Consider the following 23,598-nt stretch of genomic DNA (forward strand, 5'->3'; position numbering starts at 1 on the left):
TTGTGAGGTGAATGATCTCTCGTAGAACACCAGGGGATGTTGGTTTCTCTCTCCTTCTTTCACGCGTATGTATCTTTACAATGACAATCGTGGCGGATGAAGGCACCGGGAATATTACTGTGGGACGCGAAGGAGGACGATGGAGAAAAAGCTGAGTGAAACCCTTAAATTTACACGCGTCGCGGGTTCTTCCCTTTGTGACTTCTCCCTGCTTCTGCAAGCCCGTTAGAAACCCTTTGTCATCTTTATCCTCTAAACCGTGGACGTTTTATGTCGCCGATCGATCGTACATTATCGCAATGGAACACGATAACGCGCTACTTACGTGAAACCAGGAAAATCTGATTAGAACACCAATAGTATCCTTCTTACCTGAAACAACAGAGATAATCGATATCAGTTACAAATTCGTAGTAATTAATGAACAAAAATAAGTCTAGAAAGCACAAGATACTACAACTGCGCACCAAACTATATGCGATGTTTAGGTAAATAATAATGACGAGAAGAATTCATTTCATGTTACGACACTCGATTTATCAGTGAATGAATGCGATCGAGTAATTCGAGGCATCGAATATTTTCATGTGGTAATCTTTTTCACGACGATGCCACATTGCATTCCAACGAGAACACGTGCGTAGCAGTAGTACCTCGTGATTGTATTCGTTGGCTTTTTCATAACGCGATGGGGCTATACTCTTCAACAATGGAATCGCTTCGGAAAATATTTGCCGAAAGCCCGGGGAACATGGTATAGCTGTGTCGTATCAATTGCTCGTATAATCCGTCGATAAATAATGTCGAATGCGCGTTGCACGTGTACACATCGATATGCTAATATCTATAAGGTAAAGTTAGGATATATTTCGGAAAAAAAATCACTAAAAATGTTTATTAATTATTATAATTATCGAAACTTTATTAATTTTTAAAATATATTTACAAATGTGTTCTTTGTATGTTAAGCAATTTTAGATAATGCAATGTTTTTCAGAAATTCAATTTTGCGGTAGGAGAAATTACGTTAGAATACACCAAAAAAATCAAATTCTCATTTTAAGAATATATACCACTTATTTTTAGAATATCTTCCTCTAAAATAAGCGCCAAGAGGATTTTCTTAACTAAAGACAGAAATCCTCTAAAAAATAGAAAAGTATTAGATATTCTTAATATGTAAGAATATATATACACTTCTAGTCTTGAGGCTTTCGTGGCCATTAGAATTGTCTAAACTGGGGACTTTCGGATGGATGCCGCGTGATTGAACAGCGTAATGCACACAATGACGTTTCGCAAACGTTGCAGTTTGCATCTTCAGGGCTGAGCCCCGATACTGAGCTCTCTTGTGGATTGGGGTTCTTATATTTTGCGAAAGGTTTTTCTATCTACGGGAAAAATATACCGTTATGCCCTCTAGTGGTGTAAGCGCAAATAGGGTTTGTATGATACAATTTAAGAATATTTTCTTTATTTCATATACTATTTTTAACAAAAGATCATTAGAGGAGAATATTCTGAATTTTTTAGAATATTTTATTGGAGGAAAGCTTTAGAAGGAATTCTTCTAAAATAGAGAATACAATTTTTTCGGTGTAAGAAAGATAATTTTTTGATTGAATAGAAATGTAAATTACTTAGTTCTATCAAAATTTATTAGAATTTGTTTTATTACTCTACAAATATAATAAATAATAATGATAATAATAATAGGTAATAATAATAGATTGAAAAATAATAGAAATTGTTTTATTATTTTAAGAGAGTTAAGTAGACTACAGAAAAGAAACAAATAAAAAGGTACCTTGTACAAAAAAATAGTTCCAAAAAAGAAAAAGAAAAAAAAACTAAAAACTGCATATTTTATTTTATGTATTTTATTCATTATGTAAAATATAATTAAATACATATAGTAGATAAGATAAAAACAAAAAAAATGTTTGATTTTGAAATTAATTGAATAAACAAATTCATTTTAATCTCTCTTCTTGAAGATAAAATACACGAAATCTCTGCGCAAACTATCCTTATTAGGTAGGAAAAATTGCATTCACGTAATCGGCGAATAGAAATTTTCACAAATAATTCAAAATTTTATGAAATAGTCTAAACAAAGAATTAACTAGAAATCATTTTATTTACAATTATTTAGAGATAAAATATTTATAATAAAAAGATACAAAACATTCCTGAAAATCCAAGTACTCTTCAACAAACCAAACAAAAAATTGTCAATAACGCACTGATAAATACGTGAATCAACATATGAATTTAATCGAAGCTTCTATAAATAATGTTCACTGCTGCTCACATCTTATTCCACTTACCAGAATTTAAAAATGCGCAAATTATCCTAGTTTCACCTTATATAATGTATGCACCAGTTATTATTTTACAATTGTTAGATCTCGATAATATGACCGACACACTATATGATTGTAATATTATATTATTACATTCCTGTACATACAGAATACATCCAAGTTATCGAATGACTACATTTAATACTAGAATAATGCATTTTACTGACTATAAGAGTACAGAGTTACCGATTTAAAAGTAACAATATCAATTAAAGCGCTTCTGTTAAGACACGATTTTGTAAATAATATTTGACAAAGGAAAATACGTTGTAATAAAGTCCCTTTAACAACTTTTATTTCAATTTTAATAATTTAATGGTTGTAAATAAAAAAAGAAAAAAAGAAAGGTAATAAACTCAATAATAAGAGAACTAGAGGAGGAGATGGAAGAGAGAATAAAGTAGAGGAACGAAATGAAAGAAAAAACGCACTTGCAATTGCCATCGACGAGGACATTTTACCTTCGACATCTGATATTTCAGAAAATTAAATTCCCCGGGTTTGCACGCCCACGCCCTTGTAAACGACAGCCCCGAGGGAGGTTTTCAACATGGCGGGGCGGTAGTGAAAAAGATACCAAGTCTCATTACCTTTCTTTCTCATTTATCTCTCTCTCTCTCTCTCTCTCTCTCTCTCTCTCTCTCTCTCTTTCTCTCTCTCTCTCTCTCTCTCTCTTTCTCGTTTTCCAAACAAACCATCGTCATACGGTGCCACGTGACTGCTTTTCTTTGAGAATAAACATTCGCGCCACATATCATCTTCATCTTCTTTACATCGCCATTTTTTACACGTAAATGCGTGTAAAAAAATAAAAAAATATACAGCAGTAACACGTTATATGTAACTGAAAAGGCTTACAGATTCAGTAATTTCTAACGGTAGCTTCCGGAGTTTATTCTTTGTGGAGATTATATAGATGTTGCCCAACATTTTCTCTTTTCCGTCAACTTTGAAATTCATAAACGAGATGTGATGTTTTAGAAAAGAAAATTTTTTTAAATAATGATATTAGAGAAAGAAAGCGAAAATATTTCTACTACAATGTAAAATAATAATTTCAATTAATATTAATTTAATATTAATTTATATAAATATATAAAAAGGATATATATAAAATTGCAAAAAGAGAGAAAAAAGTTTACCAGATTTGTATTTCAGTAAAATTAAAGTCTTGCGCAAAATAAAAAGTGACTTCACGAACAAACAAATGTAATTAATTAAGATTCAAAGTATTTAACTTAAATATATGGAAGAAAAAAAATGTAGGTTAAAAATGGACTTGTTTTCTGCTTAATGTTTATTGACTTTCTCTTTCTCTCTCTCCCTCAACTATACATTTTATTACAAGTATTTAATCGAGATGTGCGAGAATGTTAATTTTTATCGAGAATATAAAATCTTCATCTGCAAATGATAAAAGAATACACACGTATAACCCGAAGTACGCATCATTGTTATTCGTTGTGATGAAACGTCACCTAACGATAGCGAGGCTAATACTTGCCGACTATTACGCGCGACTCATTAACGATAGCCATTGTTCGACGCGCGTATCCATTTCGACACAAATGCCAAGGTGACTGCGGTGATCACGATTGTTGCAGACGTTCAGTCTTAATTAATATGCGAATCTTAGGAAATGTATGGGCGTGCATAGCCGTGTGGAAGCGCATGTTAAAGTCGCCGCCGGTGAATTAACTTCCTAATTAACGACCGCTGCTGCGACGTCGTTATTAAGGTGTTAAAGTGAGAGATAATATACGCCCGCATGAAAAACTTTCATTTGCACAAGTGTGCAACTCCAACATGCATTATACCAATTAACCTTGATGCCCAGAAAAACATTATCTAAAATCACACTATAGACTGAGATTATTCGCGAAACACAATTGAATATCTGGTCTGATAAAATCCACGTGCGTTAATGAAAATGAACGATTATAAAATTTATTTATCCTTTCTTTTTTCCTATGTGTCACACATTCAAAGTTATGTCATTCCTATCAATATTTTTTTTTTTTTTCGATAAAAAAGACAGATACCGAACGGTGTCTTTTGTACCGTTAAGAATTACGTAACTTCTTATCTAAGTACGACGGTCCTCTCACAATACGAACACACCTCCCCGGGTCAATCGATCGCGGCTCACCCATAACTTATCTACCGTGCATAAGCTCGCCAGAGAATCGGCACAAAGTTGGCGTGCACTGTCATAATGCTGCCGTGCATTGTACGGGCGAATCGTTCGATCGGCTAGAAATTTAAATTTACGAGTCGACTCTGCGTACAACGACGTTACATCCTGGTAATTTTCCGGCGACGAATCTCGATCGCCTCTTCCTCGCCAGCGGGAAAAGTATCCTGCCAATCCCGCTGTGCAATTTTTTTTTTACATAAAATTTTTATTTAAAAATAAAAAAAACGTGTATGACACGTGTTTAAGTATTCTTTCGATTTTAAATATTTCGAATTTAAATCGAAATAAAGACTAGAATTTATAGCCACTTTATATATATTAATATATAATATTATACTATAAACTTTTTATATTAAATTTTATTATATACATTATTAAATTTTATTAATATATATTATACTATAAACTTTTTTATGTTAAATTTCATTTTAATACGTATACATTTTATTTAGTACGTTTAAAGAAATGTGTAATATAATAAATTCGTAATTTTTATGTAAATTTTTTTTATATTTTTACTTTTCTTAAAGTGCGTAAAAATCAACTCATATATACATATAAAATATAAATATATATATATATATATATATTAATATTAATTAATATTTTAATATTTATATTGCTATTTTTAAAAAGTAGATATACTTTTTTTATCAGCTTTTTTTATCACTATACATATGATGTTATGCAAGAAGAATAAAGTAACCCGTTATATATTATGTATAAAATACAGAATTTTATATAAAAAATATTAAAAAAAACTTTTTTAATTTTCCTTGAATAATACATCACTCGCGACTCATTAAAATGCCTTTCCCTATAGTATTATGATGAAAATAAAGACACTGATATTTTTTTATTTCACTTTCGAACATTTCGTCGTCTTGTTACAAGCATATGCATCGCGTCATGTCGCATAATATGAATCAACCTTAATCCGTCTTCATCGCATCATGGAACCGGTCTTCCCGTTCACAGACAGACCGAAGCTTGATCTAATATGCGTGCACCGTCGATTATCATATTAAATGTACCGGTATGCTTGTGGTCATTGGACAGATACCGGATTTACATTCGGTCCTCGAATTGCGCGACTGTCGCATAATTGATGATGACTTTATCCTGTTGCATCCTTTTATTTTTCATTAGACCAACAAACGCTCGATCTTGAATCAACTTGTAATTAAAGCTGTTAATATATTCTCTGCGCAATCGGAGTGTAATATTTATTATACAAATAACCATGTTAAAAAAAAATATTTACAAGATTATTCTAAGTATTTCCCGAAGTCAAACTAATAAACTTCATTTTTTATAAATTTCTTAAGTTTTTAGCATCAGAATATTATATTAAATTTTATAAAATATGTAATAATATAAGACTTGTGTAATATTATATGACGCATAGAAAAATGCGTTTAAATGGATATATAAATGCATATGTAATGCTTCATTTAAATAATTGATTTGCAACTAAAGCATTATTATAATATTTGACGAAATACTTTGCAACACACGCAGATACTAAATTAGATACCGAACCTTCAGGAGGGAAGAAGAACGATAAAAGCTACGTCGGCACCTGCCCCAAGCTTTACGGACACATCGTAATTGCTTGTGGAAATATTTCCAAAGCGTACCATAAATTCTAACACGACCGCTACCTGATACATCATACTCGGCCCTTCTTTCGCTGCAACGGGCGAACTTGAAAAGGCAAATTAGAGAGTTCCCCGAATCGATCGGTCTGCGGTTACTTTGCCCCGATGATGATAGGTCGGGGAATCTCAGGGGCAGACATTGAGCGCGCACACGGCACACACACGATCTGTGTGCACAGCGAAAAGAAGCGTACACGTTTGCGTTGTCCGACTCCGAGGTTCGCGAATCGCACGAACGTTACTGTTATTGTCGTCGGCGAACGAGGGGAAAGCAACGTGATTGCGCTGGGAAAGGGACACGTGGCCTTTCGAAACTGTCGCGATGGTGTCCTCTCATATTCAGGGGACACGATAACGTTTTTTCACTCTCGCGACGAGTGTTTATTTTTTTTTGTATTTTTTTTTTTTTTTTTTCCAGTATCAACCGCAATAATTAATTTTCCTCGGAAAAAGGTAATCGATTTCTGCATAAATGAACCTCATATCTATTCGATCGTATCCTTCGCAGATATCGCAGGATTAGACCGATTCGATTTATGTTAATCGAGCTTTCCCGAGGAGTTGAAATGTTTTTTCTCTTTAGGGATTCCATAATGTATAAGATTGCAATAAGCGTGCGACGCCTCGCGTAAAATGTCGGTAAGCTCTCTCCTTTACAAAGGGAATGCGCAAAGATATAGAGGCATCTTCATTATCATAAGCTTTATAATAGCGAATAAACGTCAACAGTAAGAAATTAAGAGGGATTTTACGGTTGGTGGATTTTCTCGGCTTGCGATATTTCACTTAAATCGTCATTATTTCAACAGTATTTTTTGCGCGAGCATATATTTTCCATAATTTGTACAATAAATTTATAATATATAAATATAATGACGAAGCTCGTTGTAATGTAAATTACAAAAATAAGGAATAATTATGTAGCCTTATTTTCTTATTTTTGTAATTGTACAATAAATTGTCATTGGCAATTAAATGATATAAGGCAAACGATCGAATTTTCTCGCGATGACTAGTTATTGAAATGACAAAGAGTATAAATATGGAATATGAAGCGCTCTCTTCTTGTAACTTCAATCTGTTCGATTTAATCGCTATCAATTGTGATCGTTCTTAGGTTCTTAGGTCGTCATGGCCAACCGATCGTGGCCGATTTGTCGATGTTTCCGCGCAACGATGTATGTATATAGTCTCGGCAAGCAACGAAGAGGATCGAGGACCGATTTGAATGATAATCGGATGGATATGATTGATTTATGAATGCGCGGGACGGTCGGTGCGCGCCTGCTAGACGAGATTAATCTTCATTACACTACGTTATCCCGTCTGGTTGCTGCCCCTGTCGTGCAAAAGGGATCGTAGTATGCGGTAGGTAGGTAGGTAGGTAGGTAGGTAGGTAGGTAGGTAGCCGCATTATTAAGATCAGTCCGGTCGTTTTCGAGAAACGATCCTTGAGTAACATAGATTCACGGGAATGGATTCTTCTCAAGAACTTGAATCCGTAAGCCGTGAGGAATATGAGAATATAAATGAGGGTCTCTCGCCCTCTTTTTTAATTTCTTACACATTTGATTCTCTGAAACAACCACACGCATTTTCTTTGATTTTAATGTTTGTAATATTTTTTATTTTAATAATAATCAGACATAATAAGTAAAATAGGTTTGATATGAAAGCGATTGTGAGATGGGTGAAAATATACATATCTATAAATTATTTAGTTTAATATGTGCACTGACGTCAAGACGCTGCAAATATAAGCACGCGAATTTTCGTGACAAATGTTCGTGATGTTTAAATAAACATCTTATTTATAGATAAATATCTTGCATATATTTTTTTAGATAAGCATAGTAGCATGTTATTGAAGAATTTGTTCTAAAACTTCTAAAATTAAATTTAGTTAAAAATAGCAAAATAATCAATTGTGTATCTGCAATATTATTTTATTTCTTTATTTATAAATTCAATATTATTTTGCAAATTTAAAAATTGATTAATAAGGCAGGATCGATGAAAAATTGTCATTTTTGACAAAGTGAAAAAAAAATGTTGAATTTTAAAAACATCAATCAAGTAGTTGACATTTATTTTATTAATTCAACAACTTTCTTAATCAAATTAATATGTCATGTATTTATTGATAATGTTGATTCGCTATTATTTTTTTTCAGTGCATAAATAAAGCCTTGTATTTGCTTTTTTTATGTATTTTTAGTGACAAGTCGGATATAGCGAGATATCGTATTCAAAATTGTCTTTTCTGAACATTGTCAATTCAGAAAGTTTCATAAAATTTCATGAAAAAACAAGATTCTGTGGATTTTTATTCATGTTTCACGAACAAAGATCGTATCTTTCTTCTTATTATCATCTCCTTTCATCAAAGCTAACTTGCTTCACGAGAAAAATGGACAGTGAAAGATGTAAATTTTCAAATCCTGTGATGTCGTTTTTTTATAAACTAAGTTGTCCCGTATTTTTATCTTAATAGTCATAATAAAAGAATTTTTATCTTAATGGTCATAATAAAAAAGAAAGCAGAAGAGGAAGATATAGTTGATAAAGCATTCAATAAAAAAATATCACGCATTTCGTGTAGGGTCTTGAAATATTTAATCTAAAAAAATATAAGTCGTAAAAATATAAATATTATCAACATTGAGTATTAAATTGTAAATTCTAAATTATCAGCTAACAAAATTAAAATAATACTAATTTGAATATTTAAAAGTGTTTATATATATATATATGTAACTCAATTTTTTATAACAAAGTATTCGATACAAATCTGAGATCACGTTAGGCAGATAATAGCGAGTGCGTATAAAAGCGGCGGTTTTACAAATGGAATGTTAAGAAGGGAATTCATATAGCATGTAGACTCTTTTTTTCGTTTTGTAATTCCAACGGAAACCGACCCAGATCTCGGATGCCCCTCGACCTACACCGACCGTTGGATGATGTCCACGTTGGTGAGTCACGAAGTCGAATACTTGACGATCCGAGGGAAGAGAAGCAGTCAGAAGTGCGGACCTCTGGGAGAGACCACCGCGGCTACGGACTAGCTCGAAGACGGAGATTCAGGTTGATGAAAAACATATCTCGCGCAGATTACACAGATTCCAAGTTTATTTCGTGAGTCTGCTGGAAATTGTGAAATGGTATGAACGCGAAATGAAAAAGATGTTCAATTATGAAAAGTATACGTTCAGCGTAGCAATATACGAGAGTAATATGAAATTGATACGATAAAATCCTCATTTAACGATCGAGAAAGGAATTAATTATTGTACAAAATGAAAAAGTAACAATATTTTACGGAATAAAACATCGGTATAATATTACTTTCCTCGGAATTTTCGTCTAGAGTTTTATATTAATCAGAATCGATTTCGTTCTACGTACATTTCGTACGTACGTGCACTTCCAACCGAGCTCCCTGCGATGTTTCATTCGCGAGACGTGTCGAAAAGTGTCGGGGAAACGTCGAACTTGGTCGACTAGTGCAAGCGAGAAAGTTCGAGCTGTTCGATCTACTCCGATAGTTTGAAACTACTCGCGAAATATCGGTGTAGTATCAGGAGGTTACGTCCAAACAACGAACAACATTGAGCCGGATCCAAAAAGGGAGAAGAAGACTGACCTCGTCATCGACAGACGAGCTGTTCGCGATTGGCTTGCTTTTATCGAATGATTGTCGGGCAGGAAGGAAGGTTCAGGAAGAAGAGATGAAGAGAGGAAAGAGAGAAAAAGGGATAATAAAGATGACATTGCACCTAGCTGCGGCATCTGTCCTAGGAAAAGATGGAACAGCTGTATTAGAAGGAGGTAAAGCGGGCAGACAGAGGAAGAAGAGGAGGAGAAGGAGAAAAGGAGAAATAAAGAAGGAAGAAAATGGGAGAAGAAGATACAGATAGAGTTAGATAGAGAGAAAAGGGAGAGAAAAAGGGAGAGAAGGGTCTAGCCATCTAGCGATGGGCTCCGACTTCCAAGTGGATAAAGAGAGAAATGTGGACAGCCATCGGCGAGGAGAAAAAGACAGACAGGGCGGGAGCGAGAGAAAGGGGAGGAAAGGGGGCTGCGTTGGAAAGGGGCGATAAAGGGGCATGGTAAAGGAGCGGCAACGCCGCCCGGTCGATAGAAGAGTGAGATCTGCGAGGTGCGGCAACGTCGCGAGGCGTCTGCTTTAATGCAGTGGCTCTCATTCGGATCTCGAGAGAATTGCGAAGGGGAATTATTATTTTTCTTGTCGAATATAGTAGATTGCGAGAAAACATGGTTGCTTCCGGAATTAGAACTCTGCAGCATGCGAGAAGAACTTAACTAGTAGAACGAAAAATATAAGCTAATTAACCAACAGTCGAGTATTTTTGAGAATGATAGATTAAATGAAGAAGAGAAAAAGGAAGAGATTGCTAGATTGGCCGAATTTCTCCTTTAGTTTCACTGCTTGAATTTTTTCTACATTCTTTTGCTCTTATCGTGATTACATGAAAATTTTCATTCAAGCCGTGTCTTATATACACACAAATACTACTCACAAAATATTTTAGTGACAAATGTGAGATTTGTCTTTTTATCTAAACATTAAAAAACGATTTTACAATATTTAAAAACTCGTAAAACAATATTTGACATTTTGTACTTTGAAAAAAACATTACACGAAATCGTGCAAATTGTTCGCGTTGGGCGTCTTGTAAATTTCGGCTTATTTCAGCGTATTAAGTGATCAAAATTAAGTTCAATATTGATTTCTCTATCTCGTACTAATTGGTTGTTATAATCAAGAGGAGAAAGAGAGAGAGAGAGAGAGAGAGAGAGAGAGAGAGAGAGAGAAGATTATATTTTTTTCTTAAATTTAATATCACATGAAGAGAAGATAAAAACTACTATTACATATATATATTAAATATTTTCTTCATTCTATTACATATTAGAAGTATTACAAATGTAAAAAAGTTTTTCCAAGAGAAAAGAGATTTTGTTGTTAAAATATTGAAAGATTGTAAAATTATAATTGTAATTAAATATTAAAATATTACTTTATCATTTTTTTTCAATAAAATTTAATTTGAATGGGTTTCAGCAGACTCTATATTTAAAATTTAAGACACACATTTATATATTATTCTATAATACTGGAAATTTTCTTCAAAATTCTGAAAGAAGATAATACGAGACTTTGTCGAGTTTTCGTCCGAAAAGAATTTCGAAAATTACTTCAAATTTCACAAGTGCACCGAAATATTTGCTGTACGTCTGCTGAAGTAAGATTTCTAACTTTTTCTCACATTCCTGGATTTATTTTTGCGGAGCCGCACGTAGCATGAAAGTTGTATGGAAAAAAGTTCAACTTTTGAAGTACGCAGACGTTGTTGGAGCTTCGAGAAGCTCCAAGATGTAGAGATATTCTAGGAAACCGATCAGGTTGCGATCTCTCAAGTCGGGATCTTTTTTACCGAACCGGTTTGCGAATTGCGGCTCGAACTTTTCCGTACGCGGAGGAACGATGGTTAACGCGGAGAGAAGGCAGCGGTCGAGCCTGACGGCGATGTGTGCAATAATTTGTTTTAAACGATTATGATTAAGCGAATGTAATAAAAAAATGTATTTATAAAGAGAGAGAGAAAGAAAAGAGAGAGAGAGAGAGAGGCAGGGGCAACATGCCGCGCGGCTTTGAGGATAATCTGTTTTACACAGCTGGTCCGATATCTCGTTTTGCACGAAATGGCTAAATCACACGTGACGTCAATTGGCACGCGGCTTTGAGTTCCGGATATTCGGAGTGCGAATTTTTTGTATAATAATGGTAATTTAAAGCTGACAATATTTGTGAAATTTTAGTTTAATAAAGACTCAAGCTAACGAATATGTACAGCCATTATATGTATTATATGTATATATACATTCAATTTAATAAATATTTCAGTATATTCTACTCAATTATACTATTTTTCCCCTTTTCTTCACTGTTCAATTTTTGTAACATTGGAATAATAAGAAAAGAGATATAAATCTTTCAATTAAAAAATGATTATTTAGACTGTTAATAAAGAATTTTCATTTTCACAAAATTGTTCTCATATATTTATATATCTTATCTATTAATATACATTAGAAACTACTTATATGTTTAAGACTTTATACCGATATAATTCTCACATCACTTGCGACCGATTTATAATATTGAAGAATTTTATGTATAAAATTGTTCTATATAATTTGAGAATAAGTTTATTATATGTATAATAGAATAATATATAAATACAATAATACAATAATAGAATATTTATAATAACGATATATTTTTTATGATATATTTTTAAACTACATTTCTTTATATAAAGTACGAATTTTTAACATCATGCGAAATAATGTGAAAACAAACTTAGAATTTTTCTTTTAATATTTGACATTAATATTTATATTATAATTAAAAAAATTATTTTTTTGTACGCTATTAAAAATTATGCAAGTACATTTTAACATCTTATATGTATATTTTGAAAAGTATCGTGTATATACTTATAAATATAGCTTACTGCAAACACAATAATAAAATATTAAGTAATTATTGTCATATATATCGCGGATAGATATAAATTATTTCCGTACCCCAATTGTTTTCATTTCTTTACAACATCTTTTATCCAGTGTTTAGTACGCTCAACTGTATAATTAGTAATACGTATAGTCATTCAGAACAAACTTTTTTTTCCCTTCCACTGCGAAATTAATAATTTATGAGTGAGAAATGGCCGACTGTCGGCACCTAGCGTATGTCTCGGAAAACGTATGTTTGAAAAGGAGGCAAACACCACGATGCACGACTTGTATGCAGGAAACATATAATTCTAAATGAGCCTTGCAGGTGTTTGCGGTCGTACCGTGTAAAAACAAAAAGGCGTTTCAAGATCTTTAACGTATGTGAAACACAATAGTTTTTATAAAAAAATGTCGAGCTGTCATTCAAGTAAACCTGTATAAATCATGGGCGCATACATTATTCAGGAAACTCATCAAGAGCTATCGGGGCAAAAATGTTCACTGGAAGATTTGTGTAAATCGCAAAGAGTAACTGTTATTACTTTTCGGAAAAACAGGGTGAAAAGGAACTAAGGAATTAATTTCAAGTACATTTTCAATGCAATTTTGTTCGTCGAGAGAACAAAATGTCGGCGAGTATTTTATATCTCTTTAATGGAGACAAACTGGAGCCCGAGATACCGATACCGAGCCTGTTTCCGCTCCTAAAATTCGTCGCACGGCGTCGCTGTTGCTATCAACTCTCCCGGAAGAAGTCGACGGGAATGTGAGCAATGCGGCATCGCAAAGACGCTGAAGATTCGGACCGACATGCTTAAATTAAATCTAACATCGCGACGCGCCATGTCGACGAGCTCTATCTCTCTTTCTCTCTTGCTCTCTTTTTTTCCACATACATGTCTGTTACTTTCTTTTACGGGGTAGTTTTTGATGACTCGTGTAACCCAGGAAAGTCCCGGGGAATCCGAGGGTTTTTATCGCTGTGTACGTCAGAATGGGAAAGAGAGAGAGAGAAAGACAAAGAAAGAGAAAAAGATATCTTGGGAGCTGTAACAACGCGCCATCTTTTTTTTTTTGCTCTAGAAAAATCGTCTTTGAAAACTTTTCACCCCCCTCGCTGTTCTTTCGCGAGCTTTCTCTGTCCCCGCGATCGTTCGTCAGGATTTTCAAACTGACGAAGAAATCCTCCCTTTCCGCAAAAGCTCACGAATTCCGATGATATGTGACAACGTATGATAGTTTTTCTTATTGGTACAAATTGTATTGTTTTTGACAAAAAGAGCAATATATCTAAAATATAAATTGCGAACGTAACGCGATATGTAAAAACACAAATTAACGAGCACAAAATTTTGTATATTTTAATCTCATCGTGCATTAAGTTTCGATAAATATTGCCTATGTTTTGCTGACACACATTATGTAAAATTTTATATATTCTCATTGACGCAGATTTTACAAAATTTATAAATTTATAAACATATTTTACATTATTATGCCGAATAATGCATGTATAGCGCGTGAAATTACAAAAAATACTTGTCGGAGCTTTCAGTCTATAAAAAGACTGCCGTAGCTGAAGTAAAGATTAATTGAGAGTAAACTTATGGTTCGTCATAAATATTGCAAATCGTAGGGAAAAAAAACTACAATGTGTAAAAATCATATTAAATTTTATAAAAATCCCAGACATCAGAAATTCCACTTGATATTCCATTAAATGAATATTGCATATACATATGTACATACACATTATATAATATGTAATTTCAATAGTTGCCATGTCTTTTGCTATTGATGTGTAAAATAGGAAACTTTTATAAAAAGTTCACATCGTATCTTACATCGTTTTAAGTCTCGTTAGCTTAACAAATTACACGTTGCACCTGCAACATTGCAAGCGTGAAAAAAAAGGAAATTATTCTGTCGTTCCGTAATTAAAGCTCCTTGACTTTTAATAAAAATCATCTGGAAGAACGGCATCTCCATTTTACAGCGTCTTTAATGAATTTCTAATCGCAAGATAATAATTCACGATCGATGTATTTATGCAAAAGGTTACACGCGACGGAATTCAATGAAAATTGCAAATATTAATTGTTGTGCAACGATCTGAGCTACGTGATCGAGAAAGTTCGCTTCCTTCTCGGGACTGCTTTTCCCTGTCTCTTTCTCTCCTCCTCGGGTCTTTCTGTGAATTAATAACACGCACTAAACTAGTTCACGCGAAACGTTAAGATATAATGACATCAGATAGGCGTGTTTTATTGCACCGAGAGAACGTGGTGCTGATGATGCAAATAAAAAATATTCTGAACGTGGTTTGCTATTAATTATTGCATAGAAGGAATAATCTGTTTTCTACAATGAAATCGATTTGTCTTCTCTTTACGGATTAACGTATCTCTCTTTCAAAACGAAGACAAGAAACTGTTCTACTTGCGAAGAAATAAAAAATTGAACAATCTGTCTCTTTTTATGCCTCTTTTTATCGTACCGTTTCTTTCCTTCTCTCTCCCGTTTATCTAGATAAACGTAATTAATTTAGAATAATGATAACGACTGCACATGTCTAAGGCATGCATGACAGAACAATGATGACAGTTACTTTCGAACATTGCAACTTTAATTGTAATGACGACGTCGATATTTTCTTTTGTGAAATAAGCATCCTCTTGAAAAGATAAGTAAAAATTAGAATTCCCATTCCTTAATTTTAACGCCGCGAAAAATTATACGTGACAGCAAAATGCCTCACTTTGCATATCACGAAATATCTCTGACACGATTTATTATTATTTATTACTTATAAATGCTTATAAGAATTTGGCATTCTTTCCAAATGTATTCTTTCAAATACAAACATTCTTGATGTCATACAAAAAAAATTGATTAATTATACTTGTAAAACAGTGAATGACTGAGATATATAATAATTATAATTTGTTAAATTTTATAATAATTTTTAAATTATGTAAAATCAAAGAAATATCTTGCGATATTGCAAACTTTTTTATATTAATAAAATTCACAAAGAGTAGATGTAATATGCTATTATCAGATTTTATTTCTGTGGCAAATGAAAGCAATTTTATTACAGTGTGTACAAGATTTTATCTCGACACTTTATATCTTTATGTAAATTGTACACACTTTGTTTAGAAGCATGCAGAGTTTTTTTTTTTTTTACATGAATGATTTACATTCGAAATATTGAAAGTTCTACGAATTGCAATAAATCACAAGCATCCATGACTGTGTAAACAGAGAACTCGATGATCTCATTTCTTTTAATATCTGAGAGTCGTTGAGTGTGCCTTCGCAAAAATTTAAATTTTATATCGCTTTTTATATAATGACATTTTTTCGCGAAATCGTCCATTTCCATAAATCTTGGAAAAAAACCTAATATCTTAAGGGAGCAAGTACACTTAAAAATTTATTAAAATATCAGAATTTATTTTTAAATAATCTCGCCGCTCACAATATATTTCGAGCTATATAAAATGGTTTTTAAATATATATCTAATTACTTAAAAAATGTGTAAATACATTATATAAAAATAGCGTTTGTAAAATACTCTTTTGTAAAATTATATTTTTTATCTTTTCTGAAAATTATTGGTTCAATTATCTTTTTTATGCTATTCAGAAATAAACAAATATATTTGATCGGTTGATCGGGAAGAAATTTGTAATTTTATCAAAAATTATAATCAACATTAAAATCTAAAAACTTTATTTAAACTTAAGCAAGAAACATCGATTTAAATATAGCTAAATATATGAGAGAAAAAGCAAAAGAAAAATTATTCAGATATGTTCTAATGGAAATTTTAATGGAAAGGAAACATAAAGATAAATAATTTTGCCACATGTTTTATAACTCATTTCTTTAACAATTTGAGACATTTCTGTAACCCCCCCTCGCCCCAAAAAAAGCCAAACATTAACTGATTATTTTTCATTTTGTTGTTAGTGATATCTCTTCGTTTTATTTATCTTGTAGATTCTATTTGTTTTCTTACAACTGTTTCTCATTGCACCATCAACCTCGATCTTACAGCCTCGTCCTAGATCCGAATTATGTTTACAGCACTATCCATTTATACGAATGTATTCGCACTGATTGATTGAACTGAAAACGTATCTTTTATTATAAGTCACAATTACTACTTGTTAGACACGATTGATTTACAATATAACCGTAGATAATTTTCTGAAGCAACTTCCGGCTTTACAATGGCGTGAAAGTAACAAGATTCTACTTGGAAAGGAAAATTTTAAATTACAAAAGCGAGCAGAAGATTTAAAAAATTTAAACCACCAGAAAATGGTTTGCTGCATTAAATATTCCACTTCCTTTCAAAAATAAAATAAAAATGACTTCTTGTTCATTTTTGTTCATTTTTATGCTATATTATAGAAGATATATTTTACCTTAAAAATATACTTCACTTAAATATTTAAATTTCCGTGTTTAAAAATTTGGAAAAACAATAAATCTCTACATTTTAATTTTTTTATTTACCTTTTTATAAAGTATTATGAATGAAGGCAGAAAAACCGTTCAATGTCGCACAATGTATTTATAATTTATTCCCTGAAGTACAATGACAATGCATTAATTTTAATGAACGAATAACGGGTTCTTTCGTCGACCATACATTGCAGAACGACATTTGCTTTTTGCATTTTTTACTACATCAATGTGAACAATTTGTGTCACTTGGGAGCAAATCTATGGCTTAATACATATGAACGGACATTGGAAAAGAATATACATCGACCAATAAATATTTCTTTGCTTTATACTTTATAATAGTAACGTGATCAAAGATTTATTAAGCAGTAATAACGTTATGAATCATGGATATTCTTAATGGTCTCTCGTGACTGTAAAACGATTTGATTTTTGATTCTCGCGAAATCTTAAGAATGTATAAGCCGTACAATATTATACAGTGAGTTAAAAGAATAACTTTATTCAGCCATCATTTTGTTTTTATAAAGTTTCGTTCAGTTGTAATTCAAAAATTAATAGTAAAATATTATTTTAAATCAATATATTTTTTTAAGGATTTTCTTTGAATCATAAATAGACTGAAATTATGCAAAGAATTAAATTAAAAAATTAAAAATACATCGCAAAATAATTTTTAACATCTTTATTAAATAACATAATTGTAATTAATTTTTCTTCTAATTAATAGTAGAAAATATTTAGACCTGAATATAGTTTGCAAGAAACTCAAAAGTTTTTCGATTATTGTAGATCAATAATTGCATCATGTTTCATCACAGTTTTACATGTAATAAAATTTTCAAATAAATCTGAAATTTTGCACAGTACATATATACAAATTTTAATCTGACTACTAATGTTTTTTCTTCAAATTTATCTTCAATAAATTTTACAATACGTAATCCCACAAGAATTAATGTAAATATAAAAATTAAATATTTTTTAAACTGACAAGTAGATAATTATATGTTCAGGTTTTAGAAACATATTCAGAAGAGATAAAAAAATAAATCTATAAAATTCTTATGTTCTTAATATATTATACATTCATCTTTAAGTCAAAGAATGATCGACGCGAGTCATTGACATTTCTTTTCTATGCCTCTATTACGAGGATGATTGCAAAAGGTTAAAGAACGTCATGTTATTCGATGTTGTATTTGCGCTTTCCGAAGGCATCTCTACGCAAAATGGGAAACCGCCATTCTCAGCCGCCGGAAATGGCTTTCCCGTACGAACGGTCAGCACAAAATCCTCCTCTTTTCACACAACCTTTTTCCCCCAACGTGCGAGTACGTTTTTATGAGCGATCGGCCTTTTTATTTCGAAGCTATAAAAAGGGCCCCGCGGCGAACCGAAGATACGCGATGCTTCTGGGATTTGACGAGCAATCTCGCGTTACATACACGTATATATCCTCGGCCAATGAGATACGTACATTTGCATTGTGACGAACATATCACTTGCGAGGGATCGATCCGTCCACTGTGACACGACTTTTACACACATGCGAGAGTCAATGTCGCATAATTGTCTTTGGTTTTCTCCAATGACTGAATAAAATTTTCAATATTTCTGCTTCGATTTTGCGATAAAATAGTGAATTTATGCAAAAAGTCATTTATAGATATATTAATAATATATATAGATATTAATAATATTAATAATACATAAATATATTAATAATTAATAAAATTATAAGATCTTAAACAATTTATAATTTATATTATCCGTGTTTCTTCTTCCTTGTCTTCTCATAATATAATACGTGTCATAAAGATAAATCTTATTTTGTGCGTATGGTTTTAGATTTTCGTAGAAAAATCCGTCGGCTAAAGCCGGTGTCAGTGACAGCGAGAGGTCGTCAAGCAGAAAGAAGCTGCTTACGAGCTTTTGCCGCTCTCTTTGGGCAAAAAAAGAGGAATATCTCGACATGAGAGATCAGATTATGGTGCACTATTGTATTAACATCGCATCATATCACGCATTATAAATCTCTTCCGAGAGATATCGGCGCACTTGAAAACTCCTTTAGTGCAATTGCAATTCCAACTCGCCTTTTCTTCATGTATTTATATAAATAAATATAGATTCTAATATCTTGAATAACATGTGTATCGAATCGAACGCAACATAATTGCACAATGAATATTCGATAACGACCGCGAGTCGCGAGTTGACTGCGCGATACGTTAATCGACGATGCACTCTCTTGCTATTGTAGGAACACCTGGCACGGTGTCAGATTTCGAGTCGAGCCGAGCCGAGTCGAGGTGACGACGAAATGTTTCTATTTCGCTGTCGGACAAGGGTGCGCCCCATACAGAGGCACGAGATACGGGCAATGAACTGTGATGCGTCGCGTGTCCGAAAAGCTTTACGGCCGCATTACGACGGGGTTTATCCGCGCGTGGCATGTCTATCTATGCTCACGCATGCATAAAGATATTCACAATTAAAAAAAAAAATAAATGCTAGATATATTTTCTGATAAAAGGATATGATTACTTTTATGAAAGGTGGCGTTATAAAAAAAAAAAAAAAAAATAGCTAACATGGTTTTCTGTATAAAGAGCCGGAAAACAAAAATGATTAGGACATGTAATGTCCTAATCGCATAAAAAGTCGAGATATATGCGATACATTAGGTACATTTTAATTTTTTTTAGCGGTCATCGATTAAACATGATTTTTTTTGCTTAAAGGTGTTTAAAATAAGAATGCTTTGTATACGTAATACCCTAAATTGCATTGGAGCCCAGTTATTTACAATAATAGTTTAAATCGATTTAAACATCATATTATAAACCATTATTGTAAATAACTTAATTTATAAGGCAACTAGATTTAGGAAACGAATTATAAGGCTTTATATATCTGAAAAGAGATTTAGAAAATTATATGCATTATAAACCATTTTTGTTTGTTTTAAATCCTTTTATACAAAAAATCATGTTTGATCAATGGCCATTATAAAAAAATAAAAAAAAAACGCCAAAAGTATCCTTTTGCAAAGAGATTTAATTCGATATTTTATAAAATGCATCAGAGTATCATATTCTTTTAACGAAATTCAAACATTATCGCACATCTTGTTGTAAATGTATATTTATATAAAAATATATTTATATTGTACTATAAATATGTATATATTTATATATAAATATGTTCAATGACGTGAAATTGTGGAAAATCTTTATATTAAATTATTGTATATACAAGTATCATACTGATTGATTACTGTTGTTTGTTATAAAATAACTGACATAATTAATAATTAATAAAAAACTGTTCACATAAAAAATTGACACTATTAATAATTAATCATTTTATAAAACTCATTAGTTGAATAGATTTTGAAGAGCTAGCGCGTTTACTTCATCGATGAAAAAAAATCTGGAATGCGATTCCTAAAATATAAAACTCCATCCTTTAATTACACATCACCAATTATACGTCTGAGAAGAGGATGGGTCGTGTCCGAAGCAGGTTAGAAGTAATTTAAAAAAATGATTTTACAAATCGATGTGGTAAGCGTGACAGGCTCCGAGCAGACGACACGCCCGAGAACCACAGACCTCAGAACCTCAGAACCTCGCGCAATCCGCTGCGACCTCGATGACGATCTCCAGGATCACTCACCTTGTTTCCATACCAGACTCAACAAGGATGTCACGCTGCACGCCGTACGTGAGACGATGCTCCGTCGAAGGTGGTGGACGTGGTCGCGACGCTCCCTCAAAGTGTCGTCGACGCTGACGGTGCTGTTGTTGGTAGTGATGCTGCTGCTGCTGCTGCTGGTGCTGCTGTTGGTGGTGATGATGATGATGATGGTGATGATGATGATGGACAATCGACGGATTAATTTGGATGCGGTGAATCGCGCCCGGCACCCTCCAGCAGAGCACATATGGAATCACAAAGTCAGGTTTGACCTGCACCAGCGGTAGCAGGCGATACTCGATCTCGCGCGGATTGAAAGATCGGCCGCTCGTATTCCCTGTCGTGGATCCGCGCACCAGAAGACGACCCTCTCCACGGAGGACGTTGTAGTTGCGCCAGCCAAGGTCACGGGGTAACATGTCACGAGGACATCCCTGCCAACCGCGGACTACCGGCTCCTCCTTGTGCGTCTCGTCATAGTGTCAAGGATATCCCGCACTGTCCTTCGCACTTCGAGGGACGCTCGAGCGAACTAGATCGAGTTACGCGCGTTACGATGACGTATGGATCGATCAATCGAGAGAGGGCGGACTGTCGTCAACGGTCACGATGTGATGTACCGTTAAGGGTAGAAGATAGCGCTTCTCGAGCGAGAACGCAGTTATTAGCGATTCCACGCGCAGCCGTTTAAATACACTTGGCAATCGATAGTCTTGGTGCACTCGCTGCCACTGAGAGATACCTGGCGGACATCCGTAATACGGTCCTCCCCTTCTCTCTTTCTCTCTCTCTCTCTCTCTCTCTCGTTTTTCCTCAAAAACAAACTTCGATTTATTGTTATTATTATTAGTTTCGATTTACTATAATTATTATTTATTATTATTACTTTCTTAAATTGCGCATTTAATCCAACGTGTTCGTTCGCGAATAATGCCGGGCGTATCAGACTCGGGCGAGACCGGACGACTCGGGAGCGTCATCCTCGAACAGCGGGAAGCGCGTGTGCCCGCGGAGGAAATTCGGGATCACTGGGAGGACCGGAGGAGGGCGGCGAGACAGGCGCCCGAGACACTCCCTTCTCGCGCGACAGAGCACTCCGACCTTAGCATCGACTTCCACGACCGGAGCCGAACGGGTGGAGAGAGCGAACGAACCCAACGAACGAACGAACGAACGAACGAACGAACGAACGAACGAGCGAACGAGCGAGCGAGCGAGCGAACGAACGAACGAACGAACGAGCGAACGAACGAACGTACGAACGGACGTGGAACGAAAGGCGAGAGAGGAACGCAGCCCCCAAGGATCCTCCGCTGCGCGCCACGAATTTCAAACCGGGCTGCGCGCGCAATTTACGTGCCTCAGGGCTGTCTCAAAGGAAAGGTGTTTCGGTCGGGACTGTGAAAATGTCGAGAATCAAAATGCTGCCATCGGCGTTCTTTGACACACAGGTTGCCTTTGGCACGCTGAATTTTTCAATCAATATTCAGGGAACGTTGAAGCTACAAAAGCGAACAAGCTCGTACATTTTCAGAAGAATGACAGATATATCGGTGACATATTATTATTTCTAACGACACTTCAATAATTACTACGAATAATAACAATTAATATATAATAAGTAACAGCATGATATTTATATTATATTTTTCATTTTTTTAATAAAATACTATCAAACTTGTTATAAAAAATGTCAAAAATATTGATGTAACATTTTATTTGTAGATAAACATTGTTGTAGCTCCTCTACAAATTTTACAATTTACGTAATTATTTGCTACACTAAAGCGAATGGAAGTATTGGTGTTCAACAATGTCAAGTTCTAGATTATATTTACACAGTGTAAACAATGGTATCCCATGGGGTTTATTATTTATCATTGCGATTACGCAAACGAGCACTATTGATTCGCGAATTGAATCAGTAGTATAAATTATGCTTGCAATTTAGAGGAAAACACATTCGTCAGTGAACATTGACAAAAGATAGCTAATTTGCTATTCAAAGATATATTTAACTTCATCTTACAATCTTACTGTCTTAACTTAATCTTAATGGCCGTGTCTTCTTTACTCTTAAATTATAGATGATTTGGAAAAATGACGTAGAATGACTAAAGAAAAAAAAAAATAATAATTTGCTAGAATTAATCAGACTAACAAGAAACGACATGATCACTGAAACACCAATTTGGTCCACTTTTTTTTAGATATTTAGTACGTTATTTGAATGTATAATCCATGTATTATAATAATTCTCAAATATATCCAACATATCTCAAGCAAATAACTTAAATCCTTAAAAATATCTTTTCATAAAAAAAGATAAAAAAGACGCCAAGTCACGCATCAGTTATCAAAAACTATTAATTATATTGTACAAAATAATATTATTTTATATTGTAAAAACTGTTCTACAATTATTTTAGTTATTTTGCAAAATGTATCCTACAAAAATAATAGTAACATATAAAAGAGTTGCGCCGACTAAAAATAAAAACTTATATAAATATTTTAATTTTTTACAAAAAAAATTTGTACAAAATAGTTGTTTTCATATTTTGAAGTATTTAATAAAAATTATAAGATAATACAAAATATAAAATAAAAAATTAATATTTAAAATTGAAAATTAA

The 23,598-nt window shown here is 33.4% G+C and overlaps 1 protein-coding gene across 1 annotated transcript in view; it reads right to left on the minus strand.

Moving 5' to 3' along the window:
- The window catches only part of LOC140669652 (protein gustavus-like), a 151,358-nt gene extending 129,223 nt beyond the window's left edge, over positions 1–22,135 (minus strand). Inside the window, exon 1 of the mRNA XM_072899671.1 lies at positions 20,942–22,135. Within this exon, the coding sequence (XP_072755772.1) occupies positions 20,942–21,381 (440 nt within the window). The 5' untranslated portion in view covers positions 21,382–22,135. The remainder of the gene's footprint in view (positions 1–20,941) is intronic.
- Between the last annotated feature and the right edge of the window lie 1,463 nt (positions 22,136–23,598).

This window comes from Anoplolepis gracilipes, chromosome 1 (genome assembly GCF_047496725.1).
Source record: "Anoplolepis gracilipes chromosome 1, ASM4749672v1, whole genome shotgun sequence".
Taxonomy (NCBI): domain Eukaryota; kingdom Metazoa; phylum Arthropoda; class Insecta; order Hymenoptera; family Formicidae; genus Anoplolepis; species Anoplolepis gracilipes.